The sequence below is a fragment of the Triturus cristatus genome, chromosome 9 (assembly GCF_964204655.1).
Source record: "Triturus cristatus chromosome 9, aTriCri1.1, whole genome shotgun sequence".
Lineage (NCBI taxonomy): Eukaryota > Metazoa > Chordata > Amphibia > Caudata > Salamandridae > Triturus > Triturus cristatus.
The window spans coordinates 752946760-752967316 of NC_140592.1; the positions used below are offsets into that span (position 1 = coordinate 752946760).

Consider the following 20557-nt stretch of genomic DNA (forward strand, 5'->3'; position numbering starts at 1 on the left):
ATTCCCATATAGTGTGAAAGAAGGTGCCTATTAGTCCACATCCCCGCAGACAGAGCGGGGTAGATGTCCTCCCCATTTTATGGAGCATGTCTCTAGTGTAGTATATCCGGTGCAGTATTTTAAGCTGCACCAGCTTTACTTTGGAGGGGATAGCCACGTCCCGGGGAGACGCCAACGCTTCATACCATTCTAGTTCGTCCATGGGCCCCACTGCCGCCTCCCATTTCTTTTTTAGGATCTCCGTGGGGTCTTTTTGATGATTCACCAGTTTACGGTAGGTCAATGTTATAGCTTTCTTGGTGAGGTGGTCTGTGAGCAGCCTATCCTCTAGCGGGGAGGACTCGGGTAGGATGGTCCCCTTGGGTATAGCTAGCTGTAGGGCATGCCGTATTTGTAAAAATTTAAATTGCTTGGTCTGGTTCATCTGATACTCTAATTGGAGCTTCGCAAACTGCACCACCCCCCCTTTTTTCCAGAGGTCACCGACCTTGGAGATGCCTATCAGGTCCCACCCCTCAAATTCTTTACGTAAGTGACCCATACCTATCTTCGGGGAGAGCCAGAGCGGCGTCTGCTGCGTAATCACCCCTTCCCACCCCAACCTGCGCTGTGTTGTGCGCCACACCTGTACCGTGTGTGCAGTGGGGCCTTGTAGCTTCTTCGCCCCTGATGTGACATATAAGGCGTGGAGGACTCCGTGTAGTCCCAGCAGCGCCCTGTCCATGCGTAAAGCGGGTTCATCTTGCTCCGCGTGTATCCATTGATTGACTATTATAAGTTGGGACGCCCAATAATATAGACGTATGTTGGGCAACGCAATTCCCCCATCATGCCAACTCCGTATAAGTTTGCAGAGAGCTATTCTATGAGGTTTACCCTCCCACAGCAGAAAGCCCACCTCTGCGTTGATCAATTTAAAATAAGAGTCTGGGACTGGAGCGGGCGCATTCTGTAGCGCATAAAGGAAACGAGGGAGAGCCATCATTTTGAATAGCGCCGCTCTCCCCAGCAGCGTCAGCGGCAGGGAGTGCCAATGTTTGACATCACTTTTCAGTCGTTTTAGGGGCGGAAGCAAATTGCGTTCTAGGAATAGCTCTGGATCAGGCGTGATGTGTATACCCAGATATTTGAAACCATCCACCGCCACTGGGATTATCACTCTTTTAGGGAGTTGTGGCGGAGGTCCCTGAAGGACATAAAGCACAGACTTCGTCCAATTAATCGAATAGCCAGAGAATCTACCATAGGAGTCACAAATATCCAGTAGTGCAGCTATGGATCGTTTCGGTTGTGTCAAATAGACCAAAATATCGTCCGCATAGAGTGAGATACCATCATCCCAGCTCTCTGTCCATTTGAGTCCTGATATGGCTGGAGCCTGCCTTATCCATGCCGCCAATGGTTCCAAAACCAGGGCGAACAGCAGAGGGGAGAGAGGACATCCTTGTCTAGTGCCTCGTCCCAGTGCAAAGTCTCTCGATAGTCGGCCATTCACCGCCACCTGCGCCAGAGGCGCTGTATAGAGTAGCCGTACCCAGACACAGAACTTTGGCCCAAAACCAAAACGCATAAGCACCGCAAATAGAAAGGGCCACTCCACTCGGTAGAAAGCCATAATCGCGTCCAGCGAGAGTATGACAGCATCCTCCTGGATGTGGGGCCCACTGGCCAGTATGCCGTGCAGCCGTCTAATATTCATTGCAGTGTTTCGCGCGGGCATAAAGCCTGACTGATCCGGATGGATAAGTGTCTGCAAATGAGGTTGTATACGGGCCGCTAATAATTTCGCCAATATCTTGGCTTCCGCATTCAGGAGTGAGATAGGCCTATAGGAGGTGCACTCGGTGGGGGGCTTCCCGGGTTTCAATATTGCGACCAGAGTCGCGACTCTGATGTGTCGTGGAAGTATACCTTCCTCCAGACTGGTCTCATACATTTGCAGCAGATGCGGCACTATCGTGTTCGCCTCTCTCTTGAACAGTTCCACCGGAATCCCATTTGGTCCCAGCGCTTTACCTGACTGTAGGCCATAAATAGCTCGGGCGACCTCCTCTGCTGAAAAGCTCTTGTCCAGCACAAGTGCGTCATCTGGAGCCAATTTCGGAAGTCGTATGTCTGTGAGGAATTTTAAATTACCCTCTGTGGTGGTCGTCACCGCAGAGGTGTATACCTGTTCAAAAGTATTTTTTATTAAAAACTTACTTACCTGATTACAAAGACCTTGGTCTTAAAATAAAGTACAAAGTATAATTTTATAAAAAGGATCTGGATCTCCTTCTTGAGTCGTGTGTCCATTATTGATCATGTGTGTGTAATAAATGGCCTCTGTGTAAGGCGTAAGGCTGACCGACACACTACCACTAATAGAGCACATTGGGTTTTGCAATGAGCCCTGTACACTTTTGGGGAAACCCTGGACTCTGTGCACAGTATTACCACCTAGTGGCAATATATACAGAGCCAGCTTCCTACACAGCATTTACTTGCCCTTAGACTAGAATATTTTCAAAGGGGTGGATGTATAGTACTTAAAGGTGGGACATGTAGAAAATTAATGTGACCCAGTCTCTGCAGTGACAAGGCCAAGAATGCTATTTTCAAATTACTAATATTGTATCTTCTGTAATTATTTTTCTAGCTAGTCCCATTCCCAACTTTTCTTTTTAATAGTTATTAAAAATCTAGGTTAATGGCGAAGTCATATTTTTAATAAAAATTAAAGAAAATAACTTTTAGAACCTGTTGTCTGTGACCTGAGAGAAGCCCTGAAGGCCCAACGTGAGACTGGATTCAGGTTATAAAAATCTCCTCCAATCATGTGAGAACTTGAATCTGCAACAATGGGTTGCGGAGCCTACACATAGGGGAGGGCATATATTAGAACACATATTTGCCAACATAAACTCCATAGGAGTAGAAAACACCCAGCCTGTGGGGTGGTCTGACCATTACTTGATTATGTTCTGGGCACACAAGCCCAGGTTGAACTCCTCAACCACCAGTGCGGTAAAGAACTTTCAAGGTAGGGACTGGAATGGACTTCTGAAAAAGGCAAAATTATCCCCGGTATGTCATACTAACAGGCCTTTTGATGCTGAGAAACAGGTGGAAGAGAATGATGTGGTATTCTGCGAGCAGATAAGCAAAAGGCTTGATCAGATAGCCCCTTTAAAAAATCTCAAAAAATCAGGTAGACCCTCAGCCTCGTGGTATAATGAAAAATTGAGGACGTTGAGAAAGGATTGCAAGCAGGCTGAACGGAAGTGGAGAAAGGCATATGAAGAAGAGGATAGAACTGCCTGGAAGGTGACAATAGCGGACTATAAAAAGGAGATCTCCACTGCAAAAGCAGAGTACTTTGCAGATATCATGTTGAAGGCACCTAAAAGTACTCAGAGTATTTTAAAAATCGTGAATGATATTGCTAATCCAGACTGTACAAAAAATAAGATCCTTCCTACACAAGATCTCTGCGATAGTCTAGCGACCTTTTTTGAGAACAAGATTAGTAAAATCATCGATGGGCTGAAAATGGGCAGCACGGCTCATAATGATGATCATAGTGGTGTGGCCAAGTGGCCACTACCAAACCGGAAGGAGGGGTGTGCCAGTGGGGCTAAGTCCTTAGATCAGGTGGTCTGTTTAGATTACTTTGAGACACCTACCGAGGAGGTTTTTAACAATGTAGCTTTAAGTGTCTCCTCAGGCTCTCCTATGGATCCATTTCCTCATAAAATATGGAAAGAACTAGGTTCAGAACTCTTCCCGCTACTTTGCATGATCTGGAGCCAATCCTTGAGCAGTGGGCTGGTACCGACCTGCTGGAAGCAAGCAATAATAACACCTCTTTTGAAAAAAGCTACGCTTGATCCATCATGTCCAAAAAGCTACAGACCCATCTCTCTTTTACCCTATCCAGTGAAGATCACAGAGCGTCTGGTCAGCAAGACACTCTCCCAGTTCCTGGAGGTTAATAACAAATTAGAAGATGTGCAATTTGGCTTCCGTCCAGGACATGGGACACAGACTGCCCTGATGACCCTACTGGCCGATCTTCGAATGCGAGCAGACAGGGGATAGGCAGCTATATTGATTTTGCTGGACCTGTCTGCCGCATTCGATATGGTTAATCATGAGGTCCTCTTGGAAAGGCTGGAAGGAGTTGGGGTGGGGGGCATGGCATTGAAGTGGCTTCAATCTTACCTGGCAAACAGACGACAGGCAGTAGCCCTTCCCCTCTACCAATCAGAATTTACTGCTGTCCAGCACAGAGTCCCTCAGGGGTCCGCAATCAGTCCTATATTGTTCAATGTCTACATGAGCCCTCTGATCGCTGTCATTAAGTCGCATAGCATCAATCTCGTGAACTACGCAGATGACACCCAACTTATCTTGTCGCTGGAGGGGAATCAATCGATATCATTGGAAAATCTTCATGCCTGTATGCAGGACACTGCACACGGGCTAAAAAATAATTCCCTGTAATTTAAACAGGGACAAGACGGAGATCCTATGCTGTGCAGTTGGGAAAGTTCCACTTTTACTCCCAACCGGCTTCTGGCCTATCCCGATGGTCACACCACTTATACCCTCAGAGATGGTGAATAATCTGGGAGTTAGTTTCAGTGATATTTATTTGAGCTTCTAGACTCAACCTAAGACAGTCAGGAGCTGCTTCATCCTCATCAGAGTGCTTCAGAAGATTCTGCCGATGTTACCAACTCAGGCTAGAGCACTGATAGTAAGGAGTGTCATCTTGAGTAGGCTAGATTATTGCAATGCCCTGTTGCTGGAGTCCCCAAGGTATTTGATTGGGAGACTCCAGAGAATCCAGATGATGGCGGCAAATTAGCTTTAATGAGATCACAACGCTCATCAGCCTCTCAGGCACTTATGGAGCTTCATGTCTCACAGAGGATACAATTTAAGTCACTCTGTATTGTTTTTAAAGCTCTGCATGGTCTGGGGCCTAAACCGCTGCAGAACAAATTCGAATGGTATGTCCCTATCCGCAGTCTTCGCTCTTCCTCAGCTAAATTGGTGAAAGTTCCCAGGTTACGAAGAATAAAATCGAGAGGAAGAGCCTTTACTATTGCAGCGGCACGACTCTGGAATAAACTTCTAACTGACTTGAGACAGATGGAAGACCTGCTGCAGTTTAGGAAGAAAATAAAGCCCTGGCTTTATCCTAGAATATAATTCCTAGTCCTCTAATAGTCCTTTGGAACACTGTCCCTCCCACTGCACTTACGATTGGCAGGGCATACGTATCTTAGCCCCAGGATACCCGTCGGGTTACAGTGCGCTTTATAAGTACTGATAACATTAAAAGGACCGCCCCCTTCTTTTACCCAAGACAAAAAAAGTGGCCCACAAAGGTTAGTTGGCCGACCTCCTGTATGGCTATAAGGAGACAAACTGCAAGAGGCTTTTTCCTGTAAATATACAGCCAACCAGTGGAACCAGACCCTGATGTTGGCCTTTGCCTGACACCCTTTGAGTTTCTATGTGCCTCCTCTGTGGTCCTGTGAAACCTTAAGTGTACCCCTGTGGTTTGCTAGGGCTTAAAAGGTAAAATCGTTGACCAGGGTAAACCTAATTGGTGTAGCCAATTCGTGCTCCATTGCGGTCAGCCCCAAATTGCGCATAGTTCCTGGTCTACCGCAACCATAAGCTATCATTGGCACTTAGTGTTTCTTGCCACCATTTCTACATAAAAACTTAAAAATTCATACCTACGGTTCCCCTTTTTGCATTTTTGTCATGTTTGAGTCATTTTGGTTATTACATTTTACTCTATTTTTCTAATTCAGTTTGGGGTTTTTATTGCTTTGTATTTCACTTTATTACTGTTTAGGTACTGCATAAATACATTAAACAATGCCCTAATTTAAGCGTGTATGCTCTATGCCATAGGTACCAGGGGTTGAGCTCAGTTTCATTTAGTAACTTTAAGGGATCACCCCGACTAGAGTTGCGATTACTTCTCATGTCGCCCACCCCAAATAATAATCAAATTTCTTACATACTTAATGCCTTCCTCCCCAGCATGGTGCAGTAAACTGGAATGTTTCACAGACAGACCTCTCATTTGGTCCCATACAAAGTGTAGGATAAATTGATTTTCGCTTGTTCAACTGCCCCCTAAAGAGGAGGGCATTGCTTCCACAGAATGGCTACTAATTATTTCAGTGGGACAGTGTCAATGAGACTAGGCAAGTTCGCTGCAGCATCAGTGTCATTTGCAGCCACACCAAGATGTACAGGTTTCATTTATCTACTTTGTTGTCTATTGTTAAGCAAGTGCAAAGATGGTCAATACAGCCCTGCAGACCAATGCTAAGCTCTGGGAGGAGGAGGTGGAAAGATGCACACATGAAAATCATGCAGTACCCACCCTTGAGTGGAAATTTCCTTTTATCAACAAGTACCCATGGAGAATAGTTATGTATACTTGCCTGTATATCAGTTCCAGGCCATGCTTAAAGGGGAACTTTATTCACAAATATGTGACATAACATCACCATTCAGAATCCCATACCTGAAGATTTGCAGCAAGATTTACTCCCCAATTGGTCCCACAAAGTGACAGAGCCTAACTACTTGAAATAGTACCCTGTTACACCACAGCTATGCCAAACTCATTCCTTTACCTTGTTGACTTGGGTGACAACAGCATCCACCACCTCACCCTTAAAGGGTCTGAAAACAATGGCCTTGTATTTCACAGGATACAGCACAAATCCACGCCCCGGCTGGATCACCCCTGCCCCAATGTTATCGATGGTGGTAACTGCAATCACAAATCCGTACCTGTGAGAAAGAAAGGGCCAGATTATAGTGGGTTTATGCATTCCATGACATTCTTATGTCTGCCTTACACACCTTCCTTAATGCCAACTTCCCTCCCCAGTCCAGTTTCATCAAGGTCTACGGCCACCTCACACATAAAGACGTCAGACCTCTCATATTAAGCCTTCCAAATTAACCTACAGACATTGGGCATGCCATAGCCTACCTATACTGCTTCTCACTTTTGCCTAAACTGCTGCCCTCACACCCTAGTCAGATATCCTCTCCCTCTTATTTCTATACTGTGCCCTCTCATGTTCAGCAGAATCCTCTGCCAATTCATCATACCATTCCCTTTTCAACTCAACCTCTCGCTCAATTCGCTTCACCATCTTGCTCTGCTGACATCAACCTCAAGTCTGCCTTCCCCTCCGACTACTATTCCCCACCACCACTCACTCGCTGGTCCTGCCTCCAGGACACTTTCCCCACGTACCCACCTCAAATCAACCCCTCACTCACTTGCCCGTGCAGGTTCCCTCCACTTCTGTGAATAGCTTCTGCTTCACGGTGTTAAGAAGGTTGGGCCCAAAGTATCGGGGATGCAGTAGAATCTCATGCTCCAGAGAGATCTGAGAGAGACAAACAAAGAATATGAAAAATTTGCCTGCAGTTTATCCCAAAGTTAACCTCCCCTGAAGAAAATTAATATATTTCAGTGTATTTTGAAAGCCATAAATTTGATGCCGTTTTACCTCCCGTCCCTTTTGCACGTTTTCCTGGTTGTGCTGCATGCCTACTATACCCAACTCAAGAGATGATTGAGCTAGTTCAGTTGACAAGTGATGGGTAGTATATGTAGAGTTTTATCACCTAGCATTCGTTCTTAGGAGGAGGAAATACTCACAAGATGGTTCCATTTTGGATTGGGGTCTGTAGGTCAAGGCACCACTTGAAATCCAGTTATACTAAGTGTTAAAATTACCTATTTGAACCACACGGAGAAACAATGGCAACCTGTGTGGGGCAGCACTTGCAGTATCTGCAGCACGCGCCTGTTCAAAGCAGGGCGTATCATGTGGATGTTACCGGCGCTACAAGCAGGTCACACCAGCCTCCAAGCTGAGGCTAGACTTGGGAAGAGAGAGCAGTTTTTTTTCTTTTCTTAGTGCTTCTTAGCTCAGCTGTTGCTGCGTGCATTGTTCTGGTGTCTTTTTAGTATGCCATTTGTTTTTCCAAGGAGCTAATAAGCACCGAGATGCTTGCATTTGCATTCGAAAGGCAGTATCCTCCCTCTTACCAACTGGGCTGTTTAACATACATGCATACAAGTAAAAAAGACAGAAAGTAGGAATTAAATTGTATTTGGCATTTCATAAGTCTGCCTAGTGACACTATGACATGATACCATCAGCCATCACTGGCTTTTCAGCCAACAGCATGTAGCATTGCGGGGGATCGTATTTTTGCTCTTAGCACTTTCATTTATAGGTTGAATATCCCGGAATGCAAAGTGATGTTGGCAAAAATGCCAGAAGTGGCCTAAGGTGTCACATAACATGGAGCCTTTTTTTATTTTTTACAAAGTAGTTTAGTCAAAATAAAAAAAAAACTTTTTGTTTCACATGTAAAACCAAAAGTAAACTCTTCTCACATATTTTGGGAGTGTTCACGCTTTCAATCATATCATGCATTAAAACAAGCATTGGCAATGTGAATCATTTAGCATTTTATGTGGAGAGTTTAATACCGAGCTTCGTAACACAAAGGTACAACATGGACAGCAGCAGAACAACTTTCCATAAGCAGGATAAACATAGCGCGATGCTCTCCCATTTACAGTAGATTTCTAAAAAAACAACCAGGCGATAATAATTAAGCCAGCCGATAAAGGCGGAGCAATTGTCTTGATGGAAAGGACAAAATATGAACTTGAAATTTATCGACAATTGGCTAACGCGGATCATTACCGGAAACTTGATCAAGACCTCTCTAAAACGGTTTTAGAAAAAACTAGCCACGTTAATATAAACTGGCGAAGAAAATGGATGGCTGTCGCAAAAAGAAGCCACATTTTTGCTTAATCCAAACCCAAGAACACCAATGATGTACGTACTTCCAAAGATCCATAGGGATGCTGATAATCCTCCAGGCCGTCCCATAATTTCGGGAGTGAACTCCATGTTGGAGACACCGTCAAAATATATCAATGACTTCTTGAAGCCACTGGCAAGTTCGACCACCAGCTATATTAAAAATACCATGCAAGCTATAAATATGCTGGAAGGGCAGACTTTTGATTAGGAGAATGAGCTTCTAGTTACCTTGGATATCGTGAGTCTATACACAAATATACCACAAGATGAGGGGCTAAAAGCCATGTATTATATTCTGGAACAACGTCCCAGGCCACATTCCATCCCTAAATCATTTTTGGTCGATCTGGGTAAATTATGTTTAAAATACAATTTTTTTGAATTCATTGAGGAGCAATATTTGCAGATCAAGGGCTCAGCAATGGGCTGTCCATTTGCACCCAAGATGGCTATAATGTATATGGCACTCTACGAGGAACTGTGGATTTATCACAATAACCCATTTGATGGCCATATAAAAATCTGGCAAAGATACATCGATGATGTTTTTAGGTTGTGGAGGGGGCCAGTCCACAAACTAGAGGAGTTTGGTATTTGGTTAAACCAGAGGAATTCAAATTTTCAATTTACTTTTCACTCAAGTAATTACGAAATCAATTTTTGGGATTTAATGGCAAAGTATGAAAATGGGAGGATTTTCACTACTCTATTCTCCAAACCTACAGAACGTAACACGTTACTATACTTCTCAAGTTTTCATCAGAGGAATTTGAAAGATAACCTCCCTTTTAGCCAGTTTTTAAGAATACGACAGAACTGTTCCCGGAGGGAAGATTACTTCTTAAATGCAAAATACTCTTGGAAAATCTAGTTCTATGCCAGTACCCCAGAAGATTAACAGAACAAGCAATGAAGAGGGCGTGGTCTACCCCCAGGGATTCTTTATTAACACTCAAAGACAAAACAAATGAAATGCCACTGGTTTGCGTTACCACCTTCTCAGGGTCCACCAATGAAGTCAAGAAGATCGTAAAACGCAACTGGCAATGCGTTAAAGGGTTAGATATCTTCAAAGAATTCCCGATATTTGCATTAAAGAAAAAAAGGAGCATTAAGGACCATCTGGTATGGGCAAATACAAAAGTGATTAAAGCACCACCAACCATACAATCAATGCAAGCACTACCTCCAGTCCAAGGACATCATTGCTGAGGAAACTGTAATTCGTGCAGTAGTACCATCGAAGGCAGTGATTTCGGGTATAGAAACAGAAACATCAGACACGAAGAATTCACTAACTGCAACACTTTTAATGTGGTGTATTGTGTGGTCTGTCCTTGTCAACTAGCCTATGTCGGTAAGACAACTCAACAAATAAAAACATGAATCACATAACACAGATCCCGCATCAAATGTAGAGTATTGACAGCCCCTATGGTAAAACACTGTAACGATCATAATCATGGACCCCTAGGAATGAAATGGACAGTATTAAAACATATAAAAGGCTGTATGATCTACACACTTCTAGCCAACTATGAAGCAAAATATATTCTGAAATTGGGCACCACCGATCACAGATTAAATGAACTCTCTGAAATCATGCATTGTTTTTAGCTGATTCAAAATATGTGGGTCTGGCATACTACCGGGCAAGATACAAGAAAGAGCGGAGACTTTTGCCCCACTAAAGTACCTCTTCCTGATCTGTTTCTAAGTGCTGCCATGAGTCCAACATCGTTCTCTGTTGGCATCCAAATTGCTCTGGCCACAGTTTCCTTCTGGCTACAAGAGTGCGCTGGCCACAGCATTGTGAAAGGCAAGCATTAATGTCATATATTAAAGGACAGGAAACCAATAAAGTTTTCAAAATTCAACAGGAAGTCAGGCATTTTGAACAGGAGGAAGTAACACCGGACGACAGGCTACCGGAAGTGACAGTTGGCCGCCACCCCCACAGCAAGCTTGGTGAGACGTCGTGCGATCAACCATAAAAGAAGCAGCTAACACTCAGACCAGGTGACGTAAATTGAAAGTCTGTTGGCGACAAGTTTCGTTTGCTCCCAGGACCAAAGAAACGCGACCCGAAGATTGCATCTTCTTGGCGACGCAAGGTAAAGAATTCTCTACTTCCAAACATATCCTGTGCAATATCCCTGATTGGCAACTGTTCCAATTGACAGAAAACTATAGTGTTCCCGCCCAGCAACGCTCTCTCGTGCTTAGCAGTACCACAGCAGGCGAAGCAATGCCGGCCAACGCTCGCTATAAATATAGATTGCTTGGCAGTTCTACATTAGGAGAAAAACTCCTGGCTATCCCTAACCTTGAAAATGGAGACTTAGGCATCAGTTGATTATTTTATTGATACTAAATAATATGATGCACAGATATGTTTTTAAAAAAACACCTCCCCACAAGAAGATGTAAATTAATAAGATAAGGGAAATTTAGGAGCTAATGAGCTTTCTCTATAACTTAATAAGACACACATTTTTTAAGTTACAGACAGCAAGCACACACAGGCAGCGGAGTCTGTCTACTATTGAAGAAACTATCTGGCTGCCCTTGAAACAGATCTAATCTACTCCATCTAACAGGTACGACGACAATGTGTTTCCCTCCCTTTTTCACTTAATAAACAAAATGCATTAATAGACACTAGATTAATTTCACTCATATTTTTCACTCTTTAGTGTCCTACACAAAGTATCACAGCCCTGAGGAAGACCTTCTTTGAATTCTTCTGGTCCCAACACGAAGGTCGAAACGCGTCGGCAAAACCCCCCCTTTCACTCACTTTTTTTCCCCAGCACGAGGTCAAGAGTCCTAACATGCCATAATTGATTGAAGAGCGCATGAAATGTATAGGTGAACCTATTGATTGATGTTTATGCGTATATACTATGTACCAATGCGACCTCTGACCTCTTCTTTTGGACCGTGTATTCATTGTTTATCAAGGATAAATGGAGTATTCATTTCCCGGTATATGTTGTTTTTTTGTAAATAGTATTTAGGACCAATAAGATGGAAATACTCACTCTAAAGCACAGATCAGATGCCATATTGAATATGTATTGTCTATCAGTTCACAATATTGTACATTTATTGTATTAAGATTTAGGACGATGAAATATCTTTATTAAAACAAAAAAACAAAAAAAAGAGTGTGGATATTTATATTAAGAATATCTGTGAATTAAATAATTCACTTTTGTCAAAAATTATCAATTTTGTTGGTGACTATCTTTTTGCTCACAGAAATAAAGTCTTTTGAATGTAATGTAGTTCAACAGACACACAGGTAATGAGATATGCCTAGGTGTTAATTGAACGTATTTAATCTATGGTCTTAGGGGTAACTATGACTCTGGATCTCCCATATACAGGACAGGCCCAAAGCAGATTAGCTAACACACTAAAGAGGTACTGAGAGGAGTTAAAGAACAGTTATATGCTCTCCGTAAACAGACAAACATACTAATTTAAATGTCTGTACTCAGATAGGAGCTGCCTAGATTGACATGCTTCATCAGTGGGGTCCACACCTAGCACCAGGAAGCATCCGAGAGTACTACTGTTCACTGGTTGTGGATTTCCTAGTTCTGGGTCCCTAATTTGATTGAGGTTATGACCCTAATGCCTACAATTATGTTCTCACTTGTTAAACTGTTAGACCTCTATTAAAATTGTGTGAGTGTAATAAAAATGGCCTTTACTGGTGTCTCTATCCCACAAGATTAAACAAGCATTTGCAATGCAATAGGCCTCGCATTTGCGAGAGTTTAAGCTATTGGCATTGTAAATAACAATGCCTTTTATTTGTTTTTAAAACCAACACATAAATAAAATGCAATGTCATTTACAATGGCAATAGCTCAAACACGCGTAAATGCGAGACCTATTGCATTGCAAATGCATGTTTTTTTCTAGCTATTTGTTTTACCTGAGCCCGGCTTTAACCATGGCTTCCTGGGTTTGAGTGAAATGTAGGCCTTTGTCACGGGTATATGCTGTTAGTCTTGTGGAAATATTACTTTTGTTCTTAGCCTGGAATCTATGCACCTGAAATGTTGAAGTTCCTTTTTGTGTGAAAGCAAGGAAACAGAACAATTCAAATAAATTAAGCTGCTCACAAACTACCAAAGTTTTAGTCGTTTTTAGATTAATTTGTATTCATCCCAGTTTATCAGTTGGGGTGTTTCCCCATCCGAAAATCGTGGATGCCGGTCTGGTAGGTACACAAATAGACAGCACAATGAGATATTGATACTTAAATACCCACAGAACCAGATACGGGTATAAGTGTAACCACAATGTAAGAGGAAAAGGGCAGTTTTGTGTCTACTTTGGATATTAATCCCCAGATGTCGATTACGTTGCACAGTGTCAGGTAAGTTTGAATAGGAATGCTTGAAAAATTATCCGAACCACTGGTAATTACTTGGTAACTCTTTCCAGACCATTCTTTACTTGCTCACTGTGCCATTACATTCTGGGATCAACCACGTGGAAATCGAACTTGGCCCCAGCTGTAAAGGAACGGGAAGTGCATATCAAGGGCTAATGGTATGCTACAGAACAGAAGACCTAGGGCTCTGAATCTTCAAATCTCCGACCCATGCTAGGTGAAGTTCTATGCCTGGTTTGCTTGTTCGTTGCTTTTAATGATGCATGTTTCACATTTTTTTTCATAGCTGTACTTCTGCAGGAGGTTTGTGCTATGAGAACTAATGTCTGTTTTGTTTCTCTGTTTTGCAGGATGTCCGAAGCACCCTGAGCAGGTAAGTCTGGTTTGCAGTGACCAGGTTGGCGTACTGAAGGTCACTGGTGAGCTTGTATACACTCTGGACAGGAAATGCCATGGGACAACTTAATATTCTAATTATAAGCTTTCTGTCACAGGTCCCCAAATGTGTTAACAGACAATGGAGCACCAAGTACAATATTGAAAACCTTCCAGACCTCCACTACATTGCTGACAAACCCTCATGGGGATGTCAAATCTCCAGTGTGTTCTAGAGAAACTCCACTCAAGTTGCTGAAACTTGCCTTAATTTTCCTGAAACTTCCTTGTAGTGCACTGGAATCCATAGTCCCTAAAAGCCTGCATAGTCATTCATCGGACTCTCCCTTGTCAGACACCTACATTCCTCAATATCCTATTCTAGTCTTTTAAGAAGCCTTTGTTTCATGTCTTTAGAAGCTTGACTCCAGTGGGATGCAACCTCCTTCCCATTATCCTATTCTTCTCCATTTCTCTTTAACATTCCACCAACACTCTGTATCCTCCTTTAAGATTAAAGAGGTCACTGCTTTAATCCCGAGCAAGGGTTCTACTCAAAGGCACGGGGACCCTTATTCACTCTGATCTTATGTCTTGAGACAGACATTGAGTTGCTATCGCAGCTAGACTTGAAATCTGCCTCCTGTATTTTCGTCATGGCCAATATTGTCATGACGGTTGGGGGGGAAAAAAATATATAAAATCGGGGTATATGTGACAAATAACCAGTATTTCCCCGAAAAAATACAAACAAACAGCACATAAAAGTAAGAAACGCTTCAAATATTAAAACAAACTGTAAACCCTTGGAAGTGATTTTATAACTGAGGCAGAATTGCCATGTAAAAAAATATAATGGAATTTACAGAAAGTCTTGTTCAAGTACCAGCTCCAGGCTCTTCGTGATCTTAAAAAATGAGAGAATAGCCCGTGTTCTTTACTTCTCTTGGGAATATAGGAATCCTAATCATAGCATAAATGTATTTGCACTACTCCGAAGAATTGTGTTTGTGACCTGGATCAGCGTTGATGTGGCTCCATGAATAAGTGAGTTTACATATATGCACGGGTGGCGGCTGCCAGACCTGGATAGTTCTTCTCTAGACAGAAAAAAGTTACTAACACCTTAGCCCGAGGTATTGATACTCCACCGCTGGCGACAATGTGATAATTGAGAAATGAATGTTTGGTTTAGAGAACAATTATTTTAAAAGGTTTCTATCTAATTATTTGTTTATACAGTTACGTTCCGTAGGTGTGCATAAGGTTACCAAGAACAACGAGATTGTGAATGGCGTGTGAGAAGTACAAGTAATGAGTGAAATGCACTATTTATTCTCTATGGGCAAATCGTAGAAGGGCACGCAAGTAAATGTCATGTTTCGTTAGTAGCGAACAGTACTGCACCAATATATAGAGGAGTATTTGAGAACAGAATAAACGACATGCCAAAAGACAAGCGTTGAAAGCGTGCGTCATCGCGATCGCTCTGAAAGCGAAAGTGATCGCGATGACGCACGAGTTTTCAAAGTGCTGCTGAAGGCTAGCGTGCGTGCACGGTCTTGTGAACGCAAGCGCTAGGCCAGCCAGCAGCACTTTGAAAGCTCACACACAAAATGTCTCTCCGAGCCAGCGCATGCGCTGGGCTCAGCGAGACCTAAAAAGGAGGAGTCAAGCAATGGACCCTGCTTATCTTTTAAGTAAGCACGTTTCAACGCTTAAATGTTTCCCCTAGGGGATCAGGCATCTTCCTCATGTCTATGGGTATCTCACAACAAATATTGTGTAACATTCCGTTATGCAAAGTGCCTTCAATAAATCTTTTTTTCCCCATTTTATTGAGTGGTTAAACAGCAGTATAAACACCCTTTCTTCATAGAACCTTAGACAAAAACACTACAAGCTTCCCTCGTTCAAAGAGTAGGCACCAGTAGTGAGCAGCAGTATGCGCTCACCGATCCACCATAACAGGTACAGCTCGGCAGTAGCAATGCAAGCTTCCCTCTCTCACAGAAGACTAAGTAATCTTCCATCCCCCACAGAAGTGATCCAACAGCGGAGACTAGTAAAACATTACACCTTGATCCCTACAAGTTACAGAATGCAGAGTGGAGACCGGTAGAGGCATTCACGCAGATCTAGGAAACTTGACAGCACTGCCATCAAGAGGTTTTGACGCTCGTGGTGTGATCTAGTCTTTTGGGGGAATTTACTACTGTGATGTTAAATTGTGACAAAGGGTGAACATGAAAGGGAACAATCTGACGACGGAAAGAAGTATAAGGGTCAAGAGGTGGAAATGTGCATATTCACGCAAGAGGGAGCTTCTTCTTGAAGGGGTTACTGCAGAGGACTGCGCAGATCTGGAAGAAAGTGGTAGTTAGTTTAATATAGTTCTGTGGAGATGTGGACATTCTAAACCTGGAAGGTATTGAAGCCCCTGGATAGTAAATGGTAATACAGTTGTTAGAAGGCTGGCGTCAGAGAGAAGGGTTAGTCTTCGTACAAATAACAGAAGAAAGCATGCTGCAAGGGATGCGGGCATTTCTCGCTTACGTGATAAAACATGATGCCACCGATTACTTCTCCTGTCGACCCGGCAGCAGCTCTACACTGTTCCGGAAGTAGATCTAAGTTCCCAGCATGCTATTTCGCCCAGAGCATCTGGCCCAATTCAAGATGGCGCTCCCGTAATCTGATTTTTGTAGTTTCGGCTTCGAAGCTCTTATCCTACCGAAGTGCTCCAGAACAAACTCAAGACGGGTACTCTTTCAAGAGATAAATTAGTCAGACGTTAAACGATTATTCTTGAATAAGGATGCCGTGGGCCATTCTGGGACTGGCAATTTGGGAAAGGTCACTGGAGCTTGAAAATGGATCTAAGGGCGACTCTATCAACTGCCAAGTTTTCTTAACATGTATTGTATGATGAGGACTGGAGTTCGCCGGAACCCTTCGACTTTACTCAAATGTTATTGTACATATCCATTCTATACATTCATCCATTATTCTGTTGCGTAATTCAAGCCCCCCCCCCCCCCCCTCGCAGTATAGCGCACAGAAACGGGCAGTGAGGTAACCGGCTAACTTCACATTGAGTGGTGGCATTCAGTTCTTTCACAAGGAACATATCTGTACCCAAAGTAGTTCCCCTCAGTGTCAGGAAGTACTATCGCATTGTGTACTTTATGAGACAAAAACATATTTTTGCTTCTATAGGTAATTTGTTTGTGTAGGCTAGGGCGCAGCAAATTTTGCTATATTAAACTTTTGCAAAAACTACAGCAACATATACAATGGCAAAATTAAAAGGCTAGCAGCCAGTGTCAGACCTATCATTTTTTCAAATGCTTGTTTATATAGCATTTACGACCCCTTTGGGGCGCACAGAAGCACTTGTGCATGCAGTTTGTATGTGTGACACAGGTTTGTAGGGTGACATTTGTGTACAACACTTTGTGACACTTTATTGAAAGGCGGAATGTGATGCAGTGCTTAGATACCAAGTTCTTTTTTCTATGCATTGAGGAACATACAGGTTAGTATGTATAATGATAAAGCTCCAAGTGGAAATTACATGTTTAGCAACCCTTTTTCGGGCAACCATTGTATATGGTGGATTATAGAATAAGCTCCATAATACGTCATTGGGTTGTGCACCACTGTGCTTACCCTTCATTGGGAAAGCAGGGGTCAAGTGGCCATGCAGCAGGCAACTAGGCAATGACCAACTGTGGGAAGCTACTACCCCAATCCTTGATGCTTTAACCCTTTCGCTGCTAGGCATTTCCCCCCCCCCTGTGCTAAGCCTTTTTTTGGGCTATTTGGGTTAGTTCGCGCTTAGTCCCCTGTAACTTTTTGACCACCTAAGGTATCCACGCCAAATTTGTGCCCTTTTCTTCCAACATCATTGGGATTTTAAAGGTACCCCGGGTTTGTTGATTCCGTTGGAGGGGACACAGAAATTAGCCAAAATACAGCAAAATATATATATATTTTAAAAATGGAGGGAAAGAGTTTCAGAAGAAAGTGCCTGTTTTTTCACTGTGGAAATGGTATCAAAAAAGGGTTTGTGGTGCTGAAATCATCTTCCCAGCTTTCAGGGACAAGCAGACTTTTTGTGTGCTGTTTTACCAAAAGTACTCCCCACTTTTAACTCGCAACAGGGTTGCTGGATATATTTGAACTATCCTAGAGCTCTAATAGTATGGAGGTCCCTACGTGAAGTCAGTGAGGATCACCACTATTGAGTGGGGAAGGAGGCAACTCCTTTTGTTTTATATTCCCTCACACACCCTAGTGGTGTCATGCTTCATCATTGGGACACCTCGACGCCTAAAAGTCGAGGTGGGCTCGACCATTTTTCAGGGAGCTCTTAAGAAGATGTTTTTGGCCAGGGGGATAAAGATTAAAAGCCCAATTTGGAAGTGGTTCACCTCAAGCAGTGGAACCACTTCCAAATAGGATGATACGAGGGGCAGGACCCTTGATGGCTGTCTTGACTACAGGGCTACCCCAATAAAAGCTGGTTCTCCACTTGGAGTCGATACCCCTCCCAGAACGGGATGGAGTGACATTTGAGACTAATTGGTCTATAGAAATTAATAAGGAGCGTTAGTTGCCCTTATAACTAGTAGTATAGGGAATTCCCTTCATTACCTATACCAGGGGGCACACATTTCCGCCCTGAAGAAAGTCCAGCACCCTTTATGGGGCTTAATAGGACTGAAACATGTTGGCTATAGGGTCTTAGGACCATAATATCCCCATTGACCCTTTACTTATATTTTATCATTACCCCCAGCTGGTCCAAGAATAAAAGAGAAACTGGGATCTGCTGTTGGGCTTTTAATCTTTATCCCCCGGGCCAAAAACATCTTCTTAAGAGCTCCCTGAAAAATGGTCGAGCCCACCTCGACTTTTAGGCGTCGAGGTGTCCCAATGATGAAGCATGACACCACTAGGGTGTGTGAGGGAATATAAAACAAAAGGAGTTGCCTCCTTCCCCACTCAATAGTGGTGATCCTCATTGACTTCACGTAGGGACCTCCATACTATTAGAGCTCTAGGATTGTTCAAATATATCCAGCAACCCTGTTGCGAGTTAACAGTGGGGAGTACTTTTGGTAAAACAGTGTGTAGACACGGGAGGGTGCACTCCCCTCATTTGTTCCTCTCGGCCCCCCTGTAGGTCTGGAAACCCTTCCTGCTTACATTTGTGTATAACAAGCAGACTTTTGTCAGAAAACCAATTTTTTTTTACAAAGTTTTGCCATTTTAATGGGACATAGCCTTTTTTTGCTACTTTTTGTGCTTTCAACCTCCTTCCAGTTAGTGGTAGAAATGGGTGGGAAAGCAATAATGGATCTCCGGAAAGCGATAAAATTCTGAATTCAATAAGGGGTCATTGACGTAGATCCTTCAAGGTTTTGTTTATAGAAACTAACAGTTGAAAATAAGAAAAATTGAAAATGAGTTGGAAAAAAACAGCCATTTGTGCCAACGTTTTCACCTGTAACTTCTCCTAAGTATGACAGATGTTTGAAAGCAATATACCGTTACATCCTCTGGACTCTTCTGGTTGTGGGGATATATAGGACTTGTAGGTTCACCAAGAACCCGAGGAACCCAGAGCAAATAACTGAGCAGCGTCTTGAAGTGGTTTTTCATAGTGTACCGGGTATTTAGCAATTAAGTTGGTAAAATATAAAGAGTGAAAAATAGGGGTCAAAGACACCTATGTATTTCCGAAATGGGAACAAAATATAGAGTTTAGAAACAGTAGATATTTGCACATCTCCCAAATTGTAGTTACCCATACTAGCCTGTGAATTGTAGGACATTTTTCAAAGTGACTCCTTTTTTACACAGTGTCTTACATTAGAAAGGCAGAAATGCATAGAAAGTCAATAGGAAATAACAGTTGCTCTACAATTCTGAGTTCCCCTAAGACTCCCGATAAAAATGGTACCTCACTTGTGTGGGTAGGCCTAGTGCCCGTAACAGGACACGGCCCAAAACGCAATGAGGACACACCACATTTTTACAGTGAAAACTGACCCTTTTTTTGCACAGTGCCTAGCTGTGGATTTTGAACCCTAGCTCAGCCGGCACCTAGGGAAACCTAGCACACCTATACATTTTTTTAAAACTAGACACCCATAGGAATCCAGGATGGGGTGACTTGAGTCGCTCTCACTGGCTTCTGTTACTCAGAATCCCTTGCAAACTTCAAACATTGTTAAAAAAAAAAAACATTTTCCTCACATTTCTGTGATGGAAAGTTCTAGAATCTGTCTGGATCCACTAAATTCCACCCACCCTGCGTTCCCCAAAGTCTTCAAATACAAATGGTACCTCACTTGTGTGGGTAGGCGTACTGCCCGCAACAGAAAACGGCCCAAAACGCAACTTAGACACACCATATGTTTACAGTGAAAACGGACCCTTTTTTTGCAACGTGCCTAGCAGTGGATTTTGAACCCTAGCTCTGCCGGCTCCTAGGGAAACCTATACATTTTTTTAAACTAGACACCCAGAGGAACCCAGGAGGGAGTGACTTGTGTTTGTCTCAGGAGGTCCTGTTACCCAGAATCCCCTGCAAACTTAAACTTTGTAAAAAAAAAAGAAACGTTTTCCTCACATTCCTGTGCTGGAAAGTTCTAGAATCTGTGTGGAGCCACACAATTCCACCCTCCCCGCATTCCCCCAGGTCTTGCGATAAAAATGGTACCTCACTTGTGTGGGTGGCCCAAGTACCCGCGACAGGCAAGGGCCCAAAACGTACTGAGGAGACATCCAAATTACCTATCACAAAATGACCTGGTTTAGCAAGGAGGGGGTCACCTGAGTTTTTGGCCCCGGGCTCAGTGGCCATCTT

The 20557-nt window shown here is 43.1% G+C and overlaps 2 protein-coding genes across 3 annotated transcripts in view; one reads left to right on the plus strand and one right to left on the minus strand.

Moving 5' to 3' along the window:
- Positions 1–16376, minus strand: part of POLR2G (RNA polymerase II subunit G) — a 31741-nt gene extending 15365 nt beyond the window's left edge. For both annotated transcript variants that reach the window (XM_085626055.1, XM_085626054.1), the window contains exons 1-3: positions 16234–16376; positions 7315–7424; positions 6654–6813 (exon numbers count right to left, since the gene is read on the minus strand). In XM_085626055.1, coding sequence (XP_085482181.1) covers positions 6654–6813; positions 7315–7424; positions 16234–16245 — 282 coding nt within the window. In that variant the 5' untranslated portion in view covers positions 16246–16376. The remainder of the gene's footprint in view (positions 1–6653; positions 6814–7314; positions 7425–16233) is intronic.
- LOC146798764 (uncharacterized) overlaps positions 1–20557 on the plus strand; it is a 144636-nt gene that overhangs the window by 8637 nt on the left and 115442 nt on the right. Inside the window, exon 2 of the mRNA XM_085626056.1 lies at positions 13653–13675. The gene's annotated coding sequence lies outside the window, so the exon portion shown is untranslated. The remainder of the gene's footprint in view (positions 1–13652; positions 13676–20557) is intronic.